Source organism: Ascidiella aspersa, chromosome 8 (assembly GCF_963924565.1).
Source record: "Ascidiella aspersa chromosome 8, kaAscAspe10.2, whole genome shotgun sequence".
Taxonomy (NCBI): domain Eukaryota; kingdom Metazoa; phylum Chordata; class Ascidiacea; order Phlebobranchia; family Ascidiidae; genus Ascidiella; species Ascidiella aspersa.
The window spans coordinates 7,501,595-7,519,860 of record NC_139454.1 but is presented as its reverse complement, the minus strand read 5'-3'; the positions used below and the strand labels follow the sequence as shown (position 1 = coordinate 7,519,860).

At 38.9% G+C, this 18,266-nt stretch overlaps 1 protein-coding gene across 1 annotated transcript; it reads left to right on the top strand.

The window, feature by feature from the left end:
• The first annotated feature begins 978 nt into the window (after positions 1-978).
• Positions 979-13,268, top strand: LOC146135601 (uncharacterized). Its single transcript, XM_083395516.1, has 8 exons — positions 979-1,330; positions 3,392-3,569; positions 4,829-5,156; positions 5,803-5,942; positions 7,893-8,025; positions 9,034-9,210; positions 10,492-10,597; positions 12,608-13,268. Exons 1-8 carry the CDS (start codon positions 1,118-1,120, stop codon positions 12,779-12,781), a joined length of 1,449 nt encoding a protein of 482 aa, XP_083251642.1. The 5' UTR covers positions 979-1,117; the 3' UTR covers positions 12,782-13,268.
• The last annotated feature ends 4,998 nt before the right edge of the window (positions 13,269-18,266 follow it).

Genomic DNA, 18,266 nt, shown 5'->3' with positions numbered 1-18,266 from the left:
TGACTTGTTATTTGAACAAAATGATGGATGTTGCTGGTAAAGCGTTCAAAAGCCGAAAAGTTATACAGGTCCCCCTTCGGTAAAGACAGAAATACCCGAAACATATTGTTTTGTGAAAACAAATACTCTGCTAAACAGTTAAACGGTACGGATCAGAACGCGTTAAACTCTAGCATATTGTTCAAACATATTTTAGGAAGAAAGTTTGTAATTTTTTTAATGTTTAAAAGTTTTCCGATAACGTCCTAAGAACTCGGGTTGAGTGTTAACGTCCATATTTCCCGACACTCTCGCGTTTTCAAGGAAAACTAATGCCTGAAAATAAAAGCGGTCTTTCTTTGCAAAAAGAGAAAACAAAAGAGAACACAGTAAAACAAAGAGAACACCCAAAGCAGTGGTTCCCAACCAGGGACCCGTAAAACGGTTTAGGAGCTCAGTGAATTCACTGAATATTAAAATATTTTTTTTAATTGCAAGGAAACATTTTTTTGTATGTTATAGCCTAAAATCGCTTATTATTGGTTAGGGTCAGTGTTAAAACAATTTAATTTGGGGTCCATAAGTTTTTTCTTTAATTATTTAAAATAAGGGGTCCGATACTAAAAAGATTTAAAATCACTGTATTAAAGGATATAGTATTCCAATAATCTTAGTTCCGTTAATAAGACGCTCCGAAAAAAAACAGTAAATAGCAAAGTAACTAGATTGCGGCTTGACGAATGCTGCAAGAGTAGAGTAAAGCGCATATACAGGAAGTCCTCGGCTGAGGATCAGGTCGGGGCTTCTCCCGGTCAACGAACCCGCCGGGGTTACTCCCGGTCATCAGCTCGCGTCAGTCGGTGGCGAAAGCATCACGCCAGCGCTTCACCTGAGCGGTTTCGGCTGCTTTGAGAACGGAAGGGTTCGTGACGTCATGAGCGGGTCTGACATCCTGTTCGTGACATATTTAGGCCAATCGATTCCAGGCAGATCTTTGAACAGAGTCCTGGAAGCGACAGGTCGTAGCAGCACGAACGCCGACTAATCTCAGACCTATAGCCATAGTATACCAGTGCATCATTCTGCATTAAACCCTCCACGTACAGAAAAGATCAGCGGCCCTTCAAGGTTAAAAAATATGGCGATCGCTGGAAAATCGCGCGTTCTGATTACCTGTCTTCTGTTAACGCTTCTATGCGCGGCTCCAAGCGATGCCGGCTCCTTCTTCAACTCGATCTTCGACAAAGTGCAGAAGAACTGGCTGAGCTCCTGGGAGCGGCTGAAGAACCAACAGACCAGGCCGCGCAAAATCGCCGAGATGCATCTTGACGGGAGCCCAACGTTCGTCGAGGTGAGATCGCGTTTAAACCGCGGGAATTCCCGACGTGTTCGTCTGCAGTTGAAACCAAACCTTGTATTTTTGCGGCTTGCGAGAAAGATTGCCGCGCGTTTTCCAGCGAAACATGAAAGCCCATCGTTTCGAAGGTTTGAGTGATATTTGGGTCACCCGTGCCGAAAGCTTAATGCACATTTAAGGGTATAGGGGTTGACACAAATATGTTTATACTTTAGCAAAATTTTTCCTTTTTTCTAAGCTCAACATTGACAATATTTTAAATAGCCAGAATCCGTCTAAAATTGAACTAATGAATATACCTCCTCTACATACTTCTGTTGCATATTTAAAAGTAGTGGCTGGCAGAAATTTTTTTCTTACTCTTTAGCATAGTTGTGCTCGTTTTTCTAAGGTTAAACTGTGGAATAACGTTCTTAATATGTCAGCATCCGGCCAAAATTAAAATAATAAGTATCCTGCCTTCCTACACTTCAACGGCCAATACGAGTAAACAAAAGAAAATGAAATCACTGATATGTGAGCTAGCTAGGTGTCCTAATCACCTAGCTTTGTTATTTTTTTTTTATATAGACCACTTAATAGAATAAATACCCTAAATCATAACTATTGTACCTGGACGAATATTTGATCCTGCACCGAAAATATGTAATATCTGTTGTGATTAATGCTACTTGTTTTAAAAAGACTTAAGGCTTTATACTTTATAACGATAAACCATCCAGTTTAAAAATAGTTTTACAGCACGCTATATGCAAGTTTACAAAATACCGTCTGCCCATTTTTGTGTTAATTACTTCAGAACTCTTGTGTGGGGCAACATCTTCAAAAGCGTCCTTTAATTCCTGGATAAATCATGGATTTAAGGCTATATGCAGTAAAAAAACTACCACAGTGAAATTGTGCAATGCTTTTTGCGGTTAAGTTTTTATATAATTGTTTGCTCCGGGACAATTCGAGACCAATTGACGCCTCTCCTGTTTGCGCCTTGCAGGTTTGGGTGACCACCACCAACGGAATGGATCTTTCTTTTAATTGTTCTTTGCATTAGTTTCTCCCTTTTCCTGGTTACTATACTGACGCAAAGCATAGTTTTTGATTTTTAAAAATCGCAAAAATGTTGGAAGTGCCGGTTATAAAAAGAAAAACTGTTACTTTGTGTGGCGGTTTGCGCAAAACTTTAGATGGGTATTTAATTTATTTAATGTAATTAAACATATTTTTGGTTTACTTTGACCACACGATCGGCTTGAAATTGTTCAAAAATGTCTTCAAAAATTGAAGTCATAAACCAAGTTGACCTAAGAATCCTGCTGTTTACGTTTAAAGAAATATGAAACTGAAATAAAATCCAAATACATTTGAGGAGAAAGTGATAAAGCGTTTTTCCACTTTTACACAATACACTAAGATTTTAATTTGGCCCACATAGACCCCCTAACTGTTAGGGGCCTAACACTAGTCCACAGACCCCCAAGGAGCCACACGGACCCCAGTTTTAGAACACCTGTTTTAGACTCTGCATCGAGCTGTGGTATTCAACCGGCGTATATAGTTCGCACACCAAGGATTTGAAAGAAACCGTTTGCTGTTTGTCAGCTAACGGCTTTGCCGGTCAAAGGTACAGCATTACAGACTGACTGGTGCCAGTGCTAAACAAACGCCACCAATAACGATCACGCAATGATGTTTATTAGCGCCTGTGAGAGTGTTTGTTAAATGTGTCGTGTGCAAGACAGGCGTGTCGCATTTCTGTGAAACCAGGCACTTAACCTATATGCAACAATTACGCGAATCCAACTAGTTTGCAAACACCTTAAGGTTCCATTAAGGTTTAGCTTTAGCGATTTCTAAGAAATATTCCTAATGAATTGTTATAAAATTTATAAAAAAAGTTATGACAAGACTCGGGGAAGATTGATGAGATTTTTCAAAACGTAAAGTTTTTATTCGTGCAGATGTATTCGGCGTAAAAAAATTAAAAAATCCAACTTGCCGTAAACTTTGCCGTTGACGTTTTGTTAACTTTACTCGCCTAAAAATTAAAAATCTTTCCAGACGGTTCCGAATATCGGCGACGTGGACCTGGCAGTGGGACTTTTCAACCGGAGCACCAACGCCATTTCCTTGCTACGAGTCACCGATGTTCGAAACTGGATACACGGCAGAGGCGGGGGAAGAAACGAGAGCATTGCGGAAGGCTTCGGTTGGCCGAATTCCGTCGGCAAAGTCGAAGGTTCGAGAAGTCTTTACCAGTGTTGCGAACAAGTCATTTTGAAATGACTCAAGTTCCAGTCAAGTCATTTAAACAATAACTTAAGTCCAAGTCAAGTCTTTTGCCAAAATAACAAGTCAAGTCCTGTCAAGTCATTATGAAAGCAAGTCAACTTTAAATTATGTCATTGGCCTTAAAGTAAACTATTTACCTATTAAAATTGGGAAACTCGTCCGATTATAAGCAACAATTTAACTAAAAAAAGACACAATATACAGTAATAAAAGTGCTTAATGTACAAAACTTGAGATAAATTTTAATAAAAAAACACCTAATTTAATCCCAAGTTATACGACAATGACTGAAGTCCAAGTCAAGTCATTTTTCCAAAAGACTTCAGTCAAGTCATTTTGGTCAAAGGACTTAAGTCAAGTCAAGTCATTTGAAAACAGTGACTTAAGTGCACTTAAGTCGAGTCGGTGACTTAAGTCATTACAACACTGGTTTTTACACCTTATAAGTTCGTTCAAGTTTTAAAGGAGTTGATCCAGAGCAGAGGTCGCCAAACGTATTTCATAAAGGCCATGTTAATAATAGGACCGGTTATGACGGACAGGATAACTGTAAGGATTAAAGGTCGCGCGCGTAATATAAAATTTTGTGAAGTTATTGGTGTTAAAGACCAGGATGCGTGTTTTGTCATGGAAAGGTGTTCATGTCCATATAAGTCATTTGCGAAAAAAACCAAGCCAAGTCCCAGCAAAAAGTCATTGTCATAGCAAGTGAAGTCCAAGTCAAGTCATTTGCATCAAAATTAAATATTAACTAGAAATACAATATTAAAAAAATGGTTACTCATCCGACCTGAGCGTTAATTTTATCACCAAACAACCCCGAAATATTTTAAAGTCCTGGGTATGTTATCCTATTTCGAACAGTCCCAAGTTCTGCTATGCCGTTGGACATTGCACAGCGCTTAATAACTTTCTCTGCTATTGAACGCACAAAGCTAAAGGAACTTTTTTACGCTGTATACATATTACTTGTAATCAGTGAAATGGTTCCTTATAGTTTTTGCTTGGTCGGTTTGTTTTCCCTTGCGTTTTTTGGTTCTCGTTCAAAAAAGTGGAATTTTTTTCCCTAAATAGTGACACAAAGAAAATGGTGGTAAGACTTACAGAACAACGTTTTTCGCAGGGGATCTTCCAATGGAATGAATTTACTGTTTTATCAGTGTTGCGATAACTTAACTTAAGTGCACTTAACTTACTCCTCTGCAGAGGACCTTCTGGTGGACAGCGAGCAGAAGTACTGGTGGATGACCACGACTTACTACAAGTCGCAGCGCGCCGGCGGTGACATCCTCTTTCTCCCGGTTCGCTCCAACTCCTCCTCACCCGCGTTGCCCCCCGTTACGGTGACGTCACGCAACGCTGACCGACGTCAGAACTGGTACTACTCGATGATCGACTGGGTGGACATGAACCAGGACGGTTGGCCGGACATAGTGACCACTCGATCGCATGTACGCTCCGGCTCGGTCAAGATGTCCGAACTCATCTGGCTGCAGAATCCTGGCTACGGATCGCTGTGGACCAATACGCGCAGGTCGGTGATGAGTCTTTTACATTTGGCGCGGTCAAAGAGTTGGTTTCCGGCTAAGGTGTAAATAAAAGTTGCTCGAAATGGAGATATTTTGGATATATTGATAGCAGGTTGGAAAACCACGACCGTTGACCAATCTCTCACACTGAGCGCGGTCGAAGAGTTCGCATTCCACTGAAGTTTAAGTTAGGGTTTGCTTTTTCGTAAAAATGGCAAAAATCCCTGACACATTGATGGCAGGTTGAAAAACCATCAGCTGTAGAGGCACTACGATAATGCACTATCTTCTTAATAAGAATATCAAAGCCCATACAGAAGTAGGTATTATTTTTAACGGTTACGAATAAAAGAGTTACTCGAAAGGTTTAAAATGCTACTTACTTCTGTATAGGCTTTGATATTCTTATTACGTCTTACTGCAACCTCAAAGCATAATGCTCCAAAATTCCCTAACTGATTAAATTTTTATTCAATTTGGAAAAACACCATAAATGTCTGTTTCAAATATTACACTAAACTGGATTCTTTGAGATAAAATTCACGCACGGGCACAAAGTTTATCACTTAATTTCCGAATGTCTCAAGTCATTAGAGCACTATAATTACCACAGCAACAAAGCAAAGCATTAAACCGCAAAATTTACGCCAGGTGGCGCTCGCACCGCATCACACACGGACCGGATGTGTCGTTTCGCGTACTCCGTATTCCGCTTTCTTCCGGCGAAAGCAGGCTGGTTGTGATCGGAGCAGGTTACTGGGATAACAAGCTTTACGCGGTCTGGACCGACGGTAAGATTTTTCTGGTTAAAGCAGGGTTTTTTAAACTTTTTTTTACCGCGGACTCCTAAAAATTTGTACTGCTTCGCGCGGACAACGTTAGGCAAGAATTTTTTTTAAATGACGTCATAAATTGACTTCAGATGTATGGTTATATTTTCATAAATTCACGTCGCAATCAATAGTATTTAAGATATATGCTGAAATTTTCATAAATTTACGTCACAATACAAAAAGACTTAAAGAAAAATGCTTATGTTTGAAGTAAAATGGAGTCTAAACATATCAGTGCTCAATCGATTTGTTTTTATATAAACTGTTTTCTTTGAAACATTGATTGCTACTTGAATATACACTAATTATTTTAACTTGGCCTTCACGGAACCCCTAAAATTAGTTTACGAAGCCCCAAAGAGGTCCATGGACCCCAGTGTAAGAACCCCTGGGTTAGAGCAAGATGTGTAGCAGGGGTCTAGGCGGCGGACTTGTTTACTTAAAATGTCACTTGCCAAAATTTGCCAACACAAGCCACCAGAAAAATTAGTAGTGTCATTAGAAACTTTGGTGAAATTTCTATTAACATTTAGCTGCAGTAACCGTATTTTGCCCACCTCTGATATATTTTCTTTACTTTTTCTCGCTTCTAACTTTGTAAACAAAAGCGGTTTCAGGGAAAGTTCTTCCAATTTGGGTTATCAATTTCTCTAAAAGAATACCAGAAATTCAAAGAACATTGTGCCCTTATTTCACATTAAATCACTACTGTCCTTATAGTGGCTGTTTTGATCATATCATTCCGCTACCTTTTTCATAAGTCATAATTTGCGGTCTGTGACGTCACTATTGTAGTTAAATCAACAAAGAATCTTTCAAGATAATCGATTGTCTTGGTTAAACTGGATTCTTCAATGTCGCCTGGCATTACTAGTATTAACAAGAACCTGTTCGCATCGCTTATCAAATGACAAGCGCCTACCGGTAAGGGCGACGTGTCCTGATTGTATCTGGCCTCTTTGGGATTCAAAAACTCCACTCGCGAAAAATAGCCGGTATCCAATGACGTCGAATCGATTGTTGCGGCTATTTCGGGAAATTGATTGAACCACAAATCGCGGACACAAGCTATGAAGGCTGTTTGGCAAGGCACTCAGTAAACAACTTGGTCTCAATTCGTATACTCCCTGTAATAGCTGCAGTCAAGCAGAATTAGGCGCAAGAGTCCCACCCAATATTCGACTTTTTAAATGCAAAAGTCATTACTATAATAAAAGTCAAACCCAAACTGAGTTAAACACCCCTTCAATCAAATTCGAGGCAGACAACTAAAAGTATTCGCGGCTAACGCGTTTAAAGGCAAGAAGATGTAAAAAATATTACAAACTTGAAAGGCAACGCGTCTGGGTTTCTCACAAACAAGTCAGTTTGGGTAAACTGCATTCTCCGGCCGCACAGAGGTGACGTAATTCAAAGCCGTTAACAAATTCGTTCATAGGTATTCAAAGGCAATTGGGGCCAAACGTGATCGTGCGAATCAGGGCTTCTAAAACATTTCACCTTGCAACCCCTTTTAATTTTGCAATACTTTACGTTTAAATGTGTTAAATGCAAATACTTTTAGTCTGCTTCTGAATTTGTTTGAAGGGTATCCAACTCAGTTTGGGATTAACTTTTATTAAGTATGACTTTTATTAGTACTCTTGCATTTAGAAAGTCAGGTGGAATTAGATTGTAGACCTTGCGTGGAATTGACGCGACCGCTTACACTAATAGCTCGATCCCCGATTTAGGAAGCCCGGTGTACTTAAAGCAAGGGAAAAATTTCAGCTAATTTAAATAGTCGTTAACTCAACTAAAGTGGCCGACCGTAATTATTTTAATCCAACGCCGAAACAAACTCTCGGGTCAGCAAAATCGCGATGACGTCAATTGAGGCTGTTCTTGTTTTGTTTCGTCACAATGCAGACCCGGAAGAAAACTGGCTGAACGTGGACGCGATCAACGAGCGAGTGATCGACAACCACGGCTGGTTTTACGACCTGCAAATTGCTGACGTGAATGCCGACGGTCGAGATGACGTCATAGTCTCCACATGGGTGTAAGCGTCGTGAACTTTTCTTTAATTTTTTTTTTTTTTTTTTTTTTTTTTTTTTTTTTTTTAAATCCTGCGGTTTTGTATTGCCCCAAACCACCTGCACTGACCATTGGCCATCTGCGACCGGCGCAATTACATCGGTCAGTCCGGTGACTGTGGTGTTTAATGCGTCATTCAGTCTGGTCAAACGGGGCTTATTGCTGCCAAAACCGGGTTTTATTGACTTGTTAGCGATGGGATAGATTAACAGAAGTGCATGTGCGCTGCCAACAACCAAACATCTGTTTTTTGAAATGTCACCAACCGGTGTTTTTATCACCCGTTTGTTTGACTTATTCCAAGCCCGTTCGTTTACGCCTTTACGGCATATTCTTATTTTTTGTATAAGTTAAACGTATAGACTAATCTTCTTTTAGAGGCCAGATGGTAGTGAAACTTTCAAGCGCAACAGCTCCAATTTATTTTACTTAAAATAGCGTAGTAGGTTGGAAAGCGAGAATTTACTTAACAAAAACGACTATAACTGTTTTACGAAGAGAAAACAAAGTGTTTCACCTAATTTTTCGACCTCGGTGCTTAATAAAAAGCGCAACTCAATCTGTTTAGGCCTTCTTATTTTAAATGTTTTTTCTTGATGATGTACATGGCCATTGCTTTATCACCATTAAACACAATTGAACTTAACCAAACTATTTTTCAGCCCCTATATTCGCGTCTGTGAGATTAATTAAAACATGTTTGTCCAATGTAGCATAACGTCTTTAGGGAGATCTTTTGAAATAAAATGTAACAACAGCAGCCGTTTTTTGAGCGATTAGCCTAAATAAACTCAGTAGCTTAACAAGAAGCTGAAACCTGCAGGCATAATGGTTTGAGTTTATAGTAAGACGTAATAAGAATATCAAAGTCCATACAGAAGCAGGTATCATTTTGAACGTTTCGCACAACTCTCAATTTATTTTCAACATAGTAAGAAGGTCTAAGTTGAAACCTATTCGTATTTTTTGTCAGGCATGGGCTGCAGCAAGGCTCAGTGATCGTTTACGAGATCCCGTGCGACTTTATTCGCGACAAGTGGCGGCGTCACACGCTAATAGACGGCGCCGTCGACATGCCGCTGCCCGATCTCGGCTCTGGAGGCAAAATTCGAGTCTTTCATCCAGTGGCGCTCAACAGCGCCGTCTCGAGGTGGGTAAATATTTGATTTTTTGTACGCCAGTTGTCGCTCGAAACTAGGCTGTGAACCTCCGATACGCGTGGACAGTTGCGCAAGCGTAGTATCTTTTTAAATACAAAACCACCTATAGTAGGGCTACTCAATTTGAGCAAAGGACTAGTTGCAAAAATATCCTTTGCTTCAACTGAGAATTATGTAATGTTCGTTAACAAAATGGGTTTTCAATGAACAGCAACAATTGTTTGCCGAAAAAAAACCTCATCAAATCGCTTTGCTAAGTAAATACTGAGACAGATAAGGTCCGGATTGAACACTGAAAAGGTCCGCATTCGAACCGCAGTCGCCAGTTGCGTAGCCCTGAATTATAACTTGCGAAGCTATTTGCGTCAAACTTCTGCTATTGTTTAACATCTTTTACAGCAAAACAAAACGAGATCAGTGACCTTCGTTGCTTAGCATTTGTCATACAAGTGTTTTGTTTTCTGGAGGATTTGTTTTTGCAATAGTAAGTTAATGTCGCGTTTTACGTTACCGCCGGCGCATAGGAGCACGAAAACTAGAATCAATTTTTAATGAGGTCCTGAGTTCTGTTAAAGGGCTGTCAAAAACAGCTGCAACGAATCGGTCATCATTACCGCGCACCCTTTTATCACCTACAAAGGCAAAAATAACATTCAGCGTAATACAAATGCAGAAAGAACAAGTAACTCCCTTGGGCCAGCCTACTCACGTTAAGTTTTCCCATCAAGGTGACAATCTCTGAATCGATACACACTTTGCCATTTTGCGATCCTTAGGGACCAAAGCCTAAAACAACACCTATTAAAGATATAGGCTAACTATTGGTATGTCGTTACACACTAAAAGGCAAAACAGAAACATATCGCGTCAATTGCACCAGCCAACCGTGTCCGGCATGAAGGTTTTACTTGGGTACACTATGCGCGGATCTGTTATGTAGCTTGACAATAAATTTCAAAGCCAAAAAGGTCGAGTAGATCGACATCACCTTGATTATTAAAGCGTTTCGATACGAGCTTTTATCATCTTCAGTTAATGTCACTGAGAAGTTTTCAAGCATCACTTCCAACTTTCGAAACTCAGACTGATAACAGTTGCGTCCCATCTCTTAAAGTGATGCTTGAATTGCTTCTTAGTCACATTAACTTAAGATGATACAAGCTCGTATCGAAACGTCCTAATAATCAAGATGCTGTCGATCTACTCGACCTTTTTGGCTTTGCAATTTATTATCAAGGTATCACTTTGTCGTTAATTTCTAATCGCTTTAGGAAGAAGAAGCCCTTTATTCTGGTCTCGGGAGACAACGACGGTCGAGTGTACGTGCTCATTCCAAACTCGCGCAAGACAAACGACTGGGTCTACATTAGTCACAACGTGAGTATGTCTATTTACGGCAGGGGTTTCCAACCGGGGTACTCGCACCCCTTGGTGGTGCGAGATTGGACATCAAGGGGTACGAAGATCCTTGGGACACAGAGCAGCTTTTCAAACAGACTTTACAGTACAGTTTTATTTTGGAATTGTTAATGATATTATGACATTTACAGTCTTTGCTTTAAGAACAAAACATGTATCTTGAAATACGAGCAGCAAAAAAGGTTGGGAACCCTTGATTTATGGAGTTTACAGAACCAAGTAGTGGATTAAAGAAGTCGGTCAGTTTTTAAATATCTGCATTAAAGTTTTTTCAATAACATATGGGAGTTTAAAGTTTACTGGTTGACTTAGAGTCTTTACATGTTCAAAGAAACAACTTATTCGCAGCGTTGGTAGGCTACATTTTCCAACACGTCAAACACGTTTTAACGCCCACGTTTTTTAGCAGCGTTAACTTAGTTCGTTAAACCCTGGTGCCGTCTGATGTCACTTAGATTTCTGTCACGTGTATTTACGCTCTATTGCTTCTTTAAAGGGAGGATTTTCGCTTTTCCATCAAATTTATCGACGCGCAAGTATTGACTAAGGAGTAGTGCGGATCGATTTAAAAGCAAACGTGGTTATGACATTAAAGTTGACCTTTTTAGGGACACAGTATGCGTTTGAGATTTGAATACACTAACGCGCACGGCAACGTCGTACAAATAAATGTAAACAAATATAGTACCTTTCCTTATACCTGTTTGTATTACGAACTATGTATAAACATATGCCATTGGAACTCAACACGGGTATGAGAAAAAATACAGTTTTGGAAACAAGTCGTTTTTAAATAACCTTAAGTCCCAGTTAAGTAAATTATAAAAGAATAAGTAAGGTGCCAATCAGGTCGTTTGCGAATAATAGCAAGTCAAGTCACAGTTTAAGTCATTGAAATATTAAGTCAAATTCAAGTTAAGTCATTGGCGTGCAAAATAAATGTTGAATATTACAATTAGTAAAGTCGAACTTATCCTAAACGATATTGTGGTGCGTAAACGACAAAACTGTACCATTTACTGAGTTACTGACGAAAATTGCTTAACAAGCGGAAATTGGGGTGGAAGACTAACCAAGTTCCACCAAAAATATCTATTGATAATACTTAGCACTCAGTCAAGTCAAGTAATTTTTTATTTTTTTATTTTTATTTTTTTAGTTAATATTCTTGGGCAGCCCAGCGATTTCAAATCATTTAAAAACAGTCAGTCAGTTCAGTGCACGTGCTAGTTATTGCTTGAACCCATTACAACACTGAGTAGCGTTTCCCTTTCACTACTTTTGAATATTTTCATCGTTCTAATAACGTTATGTTTGAGTTAAAATTATATACACCTAACCCTGGGCGCAAAAATCAATTAGCCTACCAAGGACACCAAAATTTGGACTTTTGCTGCCATGCAACGACATTCAAACGCGTTGAAAGGCTTTTAGAAACAAAAATCTTAGCTACTGGTTTAGCTTAACCCCTTAGCTTTAGCGCATCGATCAACTGCAATCACGGACCGAGGAATCTATAGCCTTCACTAAATGGTTTTGTACGCGATTGAAAACTATATAGTTTTGTTATGTGTTTTCCAGTGTGGTAATGACTTAAATTGACTTCAGTGCGCTTAAGTCACTAATTTTAAAGGTCTTGATTGTCTTAAGTCTTTTCGACAAAATGACGTGACATGACTTTAGTCTTTTAGACATATGGCCTGTGTGAAATAAAATGTTTTCTTTGAGCAATTTTTTTATTAATTTTGGTTATTTATCTTAATGTTTGCACATAAAACAATTTGATTGCTGATACTGCGTTTTTGGTATTTTTAGTTCGGGTATTGCTCATAAATAATCGGACTGAAACGTAACTTGACTTTTTCTAATTATGATTTGACTGGGACTTGACTTGTTATTTTACAAATGACTTGACTGGAACGTAAGTCATTTCAAAATTACTTGTTTACAACACTGGTGTTATCACAGATCTACAGAACACGCGGTCCGGTTGGTCCAGTGGCGATCGACGACCTGAACCACGACGGATACATGGAGATTGTGATTCCGGTGATGGACAGCAACAAGTTGGTGGTGTTCAGCTACGAACCGGGTCAGATCGGTCCGGAGTACTTTGTGGACGAAACGAGGCTTGACTTTTAAACTGACTCACTCCAAAACTCTGACGTTTTCGCCAGCCGTTGCGGGTGCGAAACTATACGCACTGTTGTTTTTTTGGTAATATAACGGGTTCAAAGCCTTTGCGCTTTATTTGACGTTACGTTTTAATATGGTCTGCAAACGATTTTAAGAAACGGCTGCTTGTAGCTTTGGCCACTTTGTTGTACAGAATGGCAAGAGCTAACTAAAACTGTCCTAAATCGTTTGCGACTTACTCAAAATATTTTTAAATATGGCCAAAGCCTAAACTTAAATGAACAAACTGCTATGGATATATTGAAACGAAACCAGTGAAAAACTAACCAACGTAGAAATATAATTTTTGTGTTTTTAACTTCTTTTTTGTGTGTTTCATTATATTTTAACGCTTTTTATCAGTATTTAAATTCTTTAACGTCGGCTGACAGTATTTTCTTTACTTTTCTAATTGCCGCCACCCAGTGTAGAATATTGACAACAAGGTTACTTTCGCTCATTATATTGTGGTTTGATAAAAGTTTAGTTTGGCTGTCAGAATTATATTTTACTTTAGACAGGTTTTTTGCCACTGTACAAACCTAGGCCTATCATATGTCCTCTTTTAGGAGGATTTGTCCTCTTTTCTTGAGAAAAGTGAATGTTCCTCGGAGGACGCTCAAAAATGCCTAAATGTCCTCTCTTTTGCATTTCGAGTTAGTTGCTATACTTTTAACAAAACTTTTCGGCCAGACGTTGTATTTATTTTCAAAAAATTACTGTAGCCATGAAACATGCTGCTGGTTTAAAAAAGGTTTTCTAACAAATTGGCCTACCACCTTCTTGATTGTTATTGCAAACATCCTACGCCAAAAAAATTGCAACCGACCTTCACATGTAAAACGGCCCATTAATAAAGCAAAGGTGTGTGATCATTCACTTTATAACGTAGGATTTTTAATCGTCACTTATAACTTACTTCGTAGCCGCCAACAGCAAAACCATCGCGCTCGCAACAAATATAACAATATTTGCGTTCGAATCGGCCAGCAACACCGAATTTCCTATCGAAAAATTAATCCGAGAATCCCAAAACAACCAAACATATTAAATTCATTACTCGAACGTAACAATTCTACTTTCGTTTTACTTGCCGGCAAAAAATGTCATCTTTCTGGGTGCTGAAAATATTCTAGCCCCATATAACACCCTTGGTGTTAATTTCAGCGAAGAGCGCCAGGGGGCAAAAGGCCCGGGAAAGGGGGTGGCGGAATATTACCCACTGACCCAGGGGGCGCCTGGCCGAGGTGGGTGGCCGAAAGGGGTGGTGGGGGTGGCGGAAAATTGGGAAAAATATGCTAGCCCCAGCATATAAACCCTAAATACAATTTTAATGTTTGTAGTGCAATCTTTAACAAGTATAGTTTCACTTTGTAAAAAGTTAAAACAAACCAATTTTAACACACATTTCAAGACTCTACACAACCTTCTTTAAACCAAATCCTTAATTTTTCTCATATTTTTGCTTTGTAACCAAACTCAAACGTCAAAAACACATTCACAAAATTTAATAGGACTGTTCTTGCTATGGTATTCATTGCGCAGCCACCAAGCGCAAATGCGGATTTAGGACTTTTGTTTGAATAGCAGGAAAAATTTCAAAGAAGACGCCACAAAGTTACGTCATAAGATGACATCATGATACAAGCAGCCCCAAGAAACTTTCTGTAGAACTTGTGTGTATACGTGCACCAGGAAAATTGAAACGCTAGTTAGCAAAAATTATATTGTGCGACTGTGTGCGACATTCGTGGTTTTATTTTTGTATTGGCGCTTTGGGCGGGCCAATTCAGATAAACAAATGCCAATTAGATTAATACAGGACCTGACGGCAAGAAATCTGTATTGCACTGCGCAATCGCTTTGGGTATTTCGTTCCCAAGCAGGACTTAATCTGTCTCAAGTACCTTCGTGCGTCAGAAACTTAAAGGTTCTGCGACAGGCGCGGTCGCAAAGACGCTGCAAGTGGTTTTGTGACATTTCACGGCAAATTCAAACTACCGTGTAAATTGCTGCGCTAGCGCATTAAAACAGTAACGGAGATTTTTGTGGCAGTGTTCTGCAGGTACATTACTTTGTTTCTGTGGACCACGATTTAGAACAGGTTGGTCCAATCCAGGAAATTCCCGGGTTGACGTCACAAATTTCGTCACAACGTGACGTCATAACACAACTAAAACTTAAAAATCACCTGTTGTTATGGAACTCGTGCGCAAATATACAGCTGAAATCCAGTCTTACAGAAAAAATAATGAAAAAAGTGCATTATTTTGGGTTTAAATTTGTAAAAATAGGGCACGTAAAATAGATTCGCATATATCTCAAAATAACGCCATTTATATCTTAATTTACCTATAGACTTCTCCTATATGTTTTTGTGGATGTTGAAGTTTTTTTTTTGGGGACTGTTGTCTAAACTTGACAGAGCTGCTGATATGTGATATCGTATTCGAAATAATAGTGTTTTCTTCTTAGCCCAGTTTACCCGCGCCGTGATTAAACATGATAGTTTGACTGCATAAACTAACCAAACCATATTAATGCTTGGCTGTTACAATGGTTTTAAAGGGCACCATATGTTAAAATATTATAATACCCCAAATTTGCGACCACGTTCATTAAAAAAACTCTTTGTTGTGGCCCTTACAACAGATTACTCGCGCGTACTCGGTGCAAAAATTTTCTCGACGTTTATCCACTCTGTGCAGGCTCACACTCATCGTGCTTTTGTAACGAAATTATACAAGGATCTTAAATTATTACATGAACGAGCTTACACTCTGCGAAACACTTGTTTTGGGCTTATATATTTATAAGGCATAATTCATATCCTAGGCTTACTCGTGCGGTACTCGACATAAGTTATTTTCCATTTGCGGTCAAAATTATCTTTAAGTGCGTCTTATTCTTTGTCTATTAAAAGAGCACATTGCTGTAATATTTCTCAACATGCGGGATACCAATACCTAGCATTTGTCGAAACAGAACAGCTTGTCAGTTGCGATACTAAATGGAATCATATATGGTCAAACAAGCAATTTAATAATTTTTAAACTAAAAACCTAACAAAATTAGATTTGTTTAATCCCATTTTTTCTAACAAAATATATTTTAAAGTGAAAAACGCTGAGTTATAGTTTGCAAAGCATGACGAAAATGTACAAATTAATTTGGATAGATACTTATCGTTGGTTAACTATTTAAAACTTTGCTGTCATCGGTAAAAAAGTTTTTACCAAAACCAAATTGGCTAATAAAATTTTTTAGCACATGACCTACAAAAGGACTCCAAGATTAGAACAATATCAACCTAAATTAGAACAATATCATCGTGATAATGAAACACAGTTCGGAATAGAACAAAAATAGGACTAATACATAAAAGTCGCACAACCGTCTAAATCGGAGTAAGTCCTAAAACCGACAGAATAAGACCTAAATGGTCAAAATCAGGCCTAAACAACACGTTACCTAACACCAAACCTCCCTCCAAAGTACACTAATAACTCCCCTAATAATTTCAACCCTAACCCACTTTCCAACCCCATCCTTTACCCACCAATAACCCCAAACAGGGCCAAAAACCCGGTGCCAAAACAGCGGCGCCCTAACGACGCCGGTCAAACTAGGGCATCTCAATGTCGACAACAAAACGGCCAATTCCAGACCGACGGCACACGATCGTTCCATACCGTCTACCTTCAGGTACCCGGCGTTTTTTTGGCCATTTAGGCCTTTTTCAGATGAATTTAGGCCTTATTCCGACGAATTTAAGACTTATTCCGATAAATTTAGGCCTTATTACGACAGATTTCGGTCTTATTCAGACGATTTAGATCTTATTCTGTACTGGATGTTTCTGCGTATTTGGCTTTAATATGTCGTTGGTCTTAATACTAATTTTTTAATAGATTTTTAGGTATTATTACTTTTTAGTTCTTATTGTGTGTTTCCCTAGAAAACACTGACTAGCGCATTTTTTAAATGGGCGTTTGTGTAAACCTGTGCGAAAACATAAACCCGCGAGATGGTTAATGTAAAGCGTGACATCGTGGTATATATAATAAATAATGTATAGCAAGGCTGATACTGTGAATCGGCTTATGAGCCATTTGTTTTAACTGAGCCTATATCGCGTCTAGAATTCAGTCCAGTGTGTATCATTTGCTTAAGATTAAATCCGTTTACGCTAAGCGTAACTTTTCGAGGGCAAACTAAATATTTGGGTAAACCTTCGTGTTTTAAGTGTGTTATACTTGGCGGGCGGGCTTTTAAACCTAAGTGCAACATTTACAATATTTTAAAAGGCGGGTGTAAAAAATCAAAAAATTGTAACGTATAAATTGATTATTTTCCACTATAAGTTTTATGCATCGATAGGCCTATAATTCAATAGTCTTGGCCAGGCACTCTTATTCCTTTGTCTGTGTGACTACTATAGGTACCTATAGCCTATACATTGCAAGTAATAAAACTTTATTAACGGATTTAAAATGGAGACTGTCAGATTGCAGATGGCGACCAGTATATGTTTCGATCGCTGCCCTAAATATATTTATATAAGTGCAGTTTAGCATGAAAGTAATCACTTGTTGGTCATTAAGGATTAAGCAGGCCTAATAACTACATTTCTTCATTATAGAAAACGTTCTTCACTTAACTTTTAGTCTCACCAAACCATCAACTATTCTGCGCAGGTTGGACAAGACTTTTTAGTTTTCACTAAAAAGTCGAATTACCGTAGTTATTGTGTTGTTGTCAGGAGTCGATGACACAAAAACGAGAAAATGCCCTCAAAAATGTTAGCCTTTCGATAATCAGCCATTCTTTTGTTGTACCTGGACTGGTATTATGCGTCACACAAAGAGACGAAAGACTTTGAATTCATCCCGATTTCGACATAGCAGTGGGCTTCTTGTTACGTAACAAGAGCGCTTTCACCAATAGAAGGTTTTTCCGCCAATAGAAAATGCGAGATTAGGCATCTACCAGTCGTGTGCAAGCTGCTCCAATTGGTTTGCCTGGACTGTTTGTACTGAAGGCTAAAACTGACCGCCTAGTGCACGTCGTAACAGAATCTTTTGCGTTACAGGATTACCAGATTTAGTTGAAATAAAATCAGCAATGTATCTGATCGTTAAGCTGAGTTATGTAGTTGATTATTTTAGTGTCTGTCCATCGGGTAAATATAGCATAAACATGACATTGTAGTTCAATATTAAAGATGGCGGCGCTGGTCTAGAAGTTTCTTACCTTTACCAGCGGACAGCAACCTCCGTTCTGACAGGCTAATCCTTTTCATGTGCGTGATTGATAGATTTACTGAGGGATCACGATAGGCTTTAATCGGAAGTGTATGGAAAAGCGTGTATGGGTAACTGCTTACATTGGTAGCCCAAACTATATAGGTCGTCAATATTAATAAGGCGTATTTTAAGGGATGTGAAATCTT